At 36.9% G+C, this 6,470-nt stretch overlaps 1 protein-coding gene across 1 annotated transcript; it reads left to right on the top strand.

Annotated features, from left to right (window-relative positions):
- Nucleotides 1-200: 200 nt before the first annotated feature.
- Nucleotides 201-3,629, top strand: LOC127644792 (homeobox protein engrailed-2b-like). Its single transcript, XM_052128173.1, has 2 exons — nucleotides 201-1,012; nucleotides 2,700-3,629. Exons 1-2 carry the CDS (start codon nucleotides 544-546, stop codon nucleotides 3,014-3,016), a joined length of 786 nt encoding a protein of 261 aa, XP_051984133.1. The 5' UTR covers nucleotides 201-543; the 3' UTR covers nucleotides 3,017-3,629.
- Nucleotides 3,630-6,470: the final 2,841 nt, after the last annotated feature.

Raw genomic sequence — 6,470 nt, 5'->3', positions numbered from 1 at the left:
GTAGGCTACTATAGCTTTAAGCACTGGCGAGGTTGGGTGCTGTCATTTACTCCAGAGTCACTGGGTCATGTGATGAAATTTCGCTCTATTTATTGGCCAAAGGCACGTGTCTAGGATACCGGACTGCGACGTCACTCGGGGGAATCGTATTAAAAATAAGAACTCAAATCCGTAGTGAAAGTATTCCAGAGCCAGTTTGCGCTTCCGTATTTACTAGAGCATGTCTGTTGCTTTGATTCTGCATAGGTGAATAATTGCCTGTATGCTTTAAAACAGACATACAGACAATTGATAGGGGCACACTGTGGAATTAATTTCTAAAACTATGTTTTTTCTTTCTACGTACACAAGGCGGTTACGTCGTATTTAAATCAACAAAAGAATAATAAAAAAGTGGATTTAACCATTCTTTCAAATTTGTTTGTTTGCAAAAAAATATATATATATAAGAAAGGGGAAAATATACTACAAAACCTGGAACTCGAACATACACGTGTGCGCGAGAGAGAAAGGGGTTAAAAAGAACATTTGGAGAGTTTCACTATGGAAGAAAATGATCATAGCAGCAGAGATGTGGAGCGTCAGGATTCGGGCGATGTGTCTAGGGCAATTCTACCCCTGTTGCAGGCTCCTGGAAACCTACTCCCGCACAGAATAACCAACTTTTACATCGACAACATTTTAAGACCAGACTTTGGTCGCAGGAAAGAAGGAACCAGACGTGATGAAATTAATACAGTTGAGAGAGAAAATCGCTGTCCATCAGCTCCAGGATCGGGGCAGGTAGGAGCCACAGTGTCAGTGGAAGGAACCCCGAGCCCTAACATAGTAAGCGCGTCTAGGAAAACTGATATAACCGCGGACGCATCTCTGAAAATCCGTGCAGAGACTGGAGATCAATGCTTAAACTCAGATTCGGATTGCTCGCAAAATAACGCTTTGCCGTCGAAAAAGCAAATGCTTTGGCCGGCTTGGGTATATTGCACAAGATATTCCGACAGGCCTTCATCAGGTAAGAATATATATTTCTTTTCACATTCATATTCAAGAACACCTGTTTTAAATGTGTACACGCGTTTTGGCATTAAAGTGCACAAAGAATAAAACACAAAACATTCGACAGAAATTTCATCGATGAAAGGGGCCCCGGAAATATAGGTTCTTTATGAATGTGAAGCTGCCCGAGTTTTGTTTTGTTTTATTTTATATATAAGTAAGAATAACTATAATTGTTTTTAAATCCAATATTTAAAAGGAAAAAATAATACAACAGAAAATGTTTGAAACGTGTCAATTAATTAGCACTTTGTAGCCTATTATTATTACTAAGTGCCTACTACTATTATTATTATTATTATTAGCCTATTATTATTATTAATGTTGTTGTGCAGGCGTAGTAGGCCTACTATTTAATCAGGGTCATTTAAGGGTAGAACATCCTAAGAGAAAAATCAACGTTAGTATTATTTGATGCAATATGGCCCTCCGTTAACATTCGACTTTTCTCAAAGATTCGATTTTAGGGTTTGTATATATGGTATATTTCTTGCCTTTATTTTCAAGCAAAAGTAACGGATAGTTTTGCGCCATTGTTATTTCGATGTCTTTGTTGAGATTTAATTAGCATATTTTTGACAATGGAGTTGGGCGCACCATGGAAGCTAAATGCTAAATCATATTCTTTCAAACGTATCTCTTGAAACAAATACACTATCCTCACACTGCCCACCATAAGAGAGAACCTCATTTAGGACAATTTTAGGCAATTTTCGTAAGAAAATACGGTCTTCAGATGGACAAATGTAAAAGTTTAATGGCGCACAAAATGGCCCTCCAAAAAAAAAAGAAAGAAGAGAAACTAAAGTTTTTTTAATCACGTTGAAACTTCCAAAATAATCTGGCACATAAACCTTAAAAATTTATTTTTATATTCACTTTGTAAAAAGGTTTAACTTTTAAACAATTAAATATATATGAATAATTTGCTAAAGTGGGTCAATATTTGGACAGGTATAACTTAAAAGGTAAATAACGCGCTTGTTATTGTTTGGAGTGCATTTAATGATTGCATTTTACAATCAGATTAAAACAATACTATAATGAAGCCTAATAAACAAATCATCATGTTAGGCTAAACATTTTTTTTTTGTAGAAATAGGGTGCGAGGAAGGGCTCGACTCTTTGGCAATAGATCAATCCATTGTCAGCATTCATGCCACGCGGAACCTTATGTATATTTGGGGACCATAACAAAATTAAAAAAAATTAAAAATAAAGAGAGAGGGAAATTTTTTTTATCTGAAGTCAGATGAACCAGCTGGTGATAAACAACAAGTGCTACAGTAATAACATGTTTATAAAAAATTGTATCTTATAAATGTAGTTCCTATGGTAACAGAGAGGAGAAAGCCTTTTTTTACCCCTCCCTTCATGGCAGTCACCCCCACCCCCACCAACACTACTACACCATGCTTCCATAGTCAAAACTAGAGCAGGCTCATTGAAACACTCGTTCCTTGCACCCTTTTTAACGTATGCTTGCTTACTAAACCCATATGTTTATATTATTATACTAATAATATGTATTTATTATTAGCCTATTATTATTATTATTATTGTTCTGCTAATTGTAATACAAAATGAATGTGTTCATCTTATGGAGCAAAGCGTGATCCCTCTCATTGTATTCTGAAATGCAGGACCAAGATCCCGCAAACCAAAGAAGAAAAATCCAACCAAGGAAGACAAGCGTCCAAGAACAGCCTTTACAGCAGAGCAACTCCAGAGACTCAAGATTGAATTCCAGAATAACCGTTACCTGACGGAGCAAAGGAGGCAAGCTTTGGCACAGGAGCTCGGCCTTAACGAATCTCAAATCAAAATCTGGTTCCAGAACAAAAGAGCAAAGATTAAAAAAGCTTCGGGGAATAAAAACACACTTGCAGTACACCTGATGGCACAGGGACTATACAATCATGCCACATCAGCAAAGGACGACAATTCGGACAGTGATTAATTTGAAGGCGAGGCATCTAAAATGCAATAATTCTAAAAAGGGCCAGTGTACAAAATACCAGCATTAAAATGATAAAAACTTTATGAGATATGATTCTGCAATATTATATTATATATATTTTGTGTACGGTGGTGTAAAACTTTTTCATTCAGCATCACTGCTGTACACTGACTGAAACTTCAGATAGTCTGTGAGGAAAAGTACACTTTGACACTTGACGTTGAGCCACATGTGACCGCGTTTAATCTATGCTGAAGTCCAAAGATTTTTCTGCTGCATTCAGGCAACTGTGATTTAAAATAAGTGGCAAAATGATACATTTATCTTAATGATTGATTGTTTTCATGTATATATTTTTGTTACTCCGGATGAATGTTTTACTTTATTGACTTGAATTGTGTTACAGAGACATGGTATTTAAAAGACAACTTTACAAATCTGATTCAGTATATTTTATTTAAAGGTGGTCTGTGAGAACACTATCCGTCAAGGATGTCCTAACATATTCAGGAAATAGATCAGACATCAGATCTGAACATATAGTCAGCAAAACTCCGAAAGACAACATAACACTTCTAAATGCAAGTACTTGACTTCATTTGTTGTCTGCTGAACTTGGATGGAAATGTACAATAAAAGTTTCCGCTCTTTTTTTCAAATGGATATCCATTTGTGTGTTCAATGTGGAATAATAGCTTTCCTCTCTAATTATTAGCTTCACTATGAGATCCTAATTCTTATTTTGCTAAACATATCTGATATAAACTAATTGGTAAACAGGTTTTTATTTGAATATTACTTGTAAAATAAATTACATTAAAAACAACTGGGTGAAAATAGTTTGCCCATGCACTACTATAATATCCAACAATAACGTTTTGCAAATGAAAATGTTGAGGTTTTGTTTAACAGAGATAATCTGTAATGCACTAAACTGGAAGAAAGCTTCAGCGAGCCCAAGTCGCAAAATACATTTACACTCATATGTTAACACTCTAACACACATAATCTACAATATATGCATTGGCAAGCTATTTTATCTTTTTATTTTCCAGTTGCACTCTGCTCTTGTTTGGCATAACAATATATATATAGGAATAAAACTAGAGAATTATAATTTTTTTTTTTTTTACAATTTTGCTGAGCTGATACATTTGGGCATTGGCAAGTAGCATATATGGCATTACTGACTTTTAAATCATGATTTGTTATTGAATCAAATTCGGTTGCTAAAAGTAGACTGGAAAGTAATGATGAAATATGATAGAGCACGGAGTATGTTTGGTTTAGTCTAAAATGGTTAAGCCATGAGCATGTTACACTGACATAAGTAGCTATAGCGCAAACAGTTATTCCAGCAATACCGATGCTGGATCGTGAATCCAAAATAGTGATTCCGAAACCTCATTCAGTCATTTACATTAAAAGGAGTATATATGCTCCCATAACAGAGGAAAACATAATCCAAACTCATCTAAGCACAACGTCACCGTGTACACGCGTTGTGGTGTCAATATTTCAACACAAAAATATAACCTCGTTGTACCCCCAAACAAAATAAAACACATTAAGTGTCATATTATGATACCAAAGTGTACCCAAGTATATGACTTAATAACTAGGAAGAGAACTTTGAAAGCATGCGTTCCTTAGTTATTCTGCATGAGCAGCTGTCACCGGAAAACCAACCTAAAGTCTGAGTGTAACTCCTAAAAACAATTATCGACCTGAATAATAACTTTTGATCAGATCTTTATGGAACATGCTACCCATCTGGTCCGGCCCCAAGATTTATTTGGCGTCTCCTAGGATTTGATAGTAACAACAATTTAGTCCAAACGTCAACCCTTGGGGAGTCAAAATGCTGATCTAAATCACTCCCGAAATTCTTAGGACAATCATTCTTTGAAAAAAGAGTCACCTTAGGAAGTTTTTTCCAACGCAAACTGCCAAGAACATAGGTCTAATTTATACACAAGTTCTACCAAGAAACTTGAACACATTCTTCGTCTAGCACACTTCTCGTCAGCACAAAGTTTAAACTGCTCGTGATTCAATGTAATGCAAATACACAACATTACACGGCCATTTTTGACAACGACCAAAAGTTTGTCTTTGTAAAAAATTAATGTGTATAGGTCTACAGTGGGTGCTATCTTCTTCTAGACGCCGTTTTAGGTAGCATACTCGATGCCCGTAAATAGAAATTTTAGGCTACTTCAGCTACCTGATGCCATGAAAACAAAGTCGCATTACTGAATAGGCCCAACACAAAAGGCGAGCTATCTCTGAGAACCATTGCCAGCATTGACCTGTTCCTCAATGCCAGAGAGTCTCATCTGCATTTCTATTCTTGCCAAGCGTGTATGTGGAAGTTACGCCCAACGGTCACTGACTTGACGAGAGCTTCGCTGGGAAGAAAAAGGCAGTTGCCGCTCAGACGCGCAGCGAGGTTCCTGAATAAAGTCTGTGGCCGGGAGACCTCGTTGAAGGTCAAAGCCTCCTGTCACAGCTGCAGGTGGCTCGTTTCATTTCGCCCACATTTCATCACCTCAGCATTCAACACAAAACTTTAAGGCATCTCTCGTTAATTGCTGAGAACGTTCACTTCAAACATGAACTGGAAAATCCTGCAACCTACGTTGATATGAAACAGTCTGAAAAGATTCCTAAAACTAACATGTATTATAGCTAAGGGGAATCTCACAAAAATCAGTCATACAAATCACTAGTAACTGCTGATGGCCTGCTCTCAAACAAATCATTCAACTTCAACAAAAGAGAAGACTTTTACTTTCCTCTTCCTAAAAAGTATTTCCACAGTGAATGGATGAGGTTCCTAAGGGCAAGCACTCTAGCAAAGAAAATACATATCAGAACAGTGTTGATCTCCCTTGTCTGCACATCACAGAAAGACCTATCTTGTCTCCATTCCAACTGAGTCATTTATCTATAGGTTTGAATGCTTCCTAGTCAAACTTGAATATGCAATGAAGAGCTGGGGCTTTGTGGCGGAAATATAATTAAGGCAGTGAAAGATGTAGAGGGTGAAGAATGGGGATGACATCAGGCCAATTTCACACTTGGCACTCGGATGGCCAAGCCAAAGCCAGGCTCTTGCCACGCAACACAGATCAAAGCACACTGTCAGTTTAGAAAAAGCAAAAAAGGATTAAAGTATGCTAATCTCCAGGACAAATATATTTTAATCTTGTTAGAATACAAGTTAACGCCACAGCTCAGCGGTTGAACTTTATAGCTAATTTAAGGGAGAGATCAAATTTCACTTATATTTTTGAATGTGTAGGCCTTTTGGTCCATTCTGACTGACTTTAGGTAATTTCACAAAATGGTTAATCATCCAGTCCACAGGATTAGAAGAGCATTGCTTTCATTGCAGATGTCTCCAAGTAACGTTACACCAGCCTCTGGCTGCCATGAAAGCATACTAAAG

The sequence above is a fragment of the Xyrauchen texanus genome, chromosome 6 (genome assembly GCF_025860055.1).
Source record: "Xyrauchen texanus isolate HMW12.3.18 chromosome 6, RBS_HiC_50CHRs, whole genome shotgun sequence".
Classification (NCBI taxonomy): domain Eukaryota; kingdom Metazoa; phylum Chordata; class Actinopteri; order Cypriniformes; family Catostomidae; genus Xyrauchen; species Xyrauchen texanus.
This window is presented reverse-complemented; position numbering and strand designations above follow the sequence as displayed.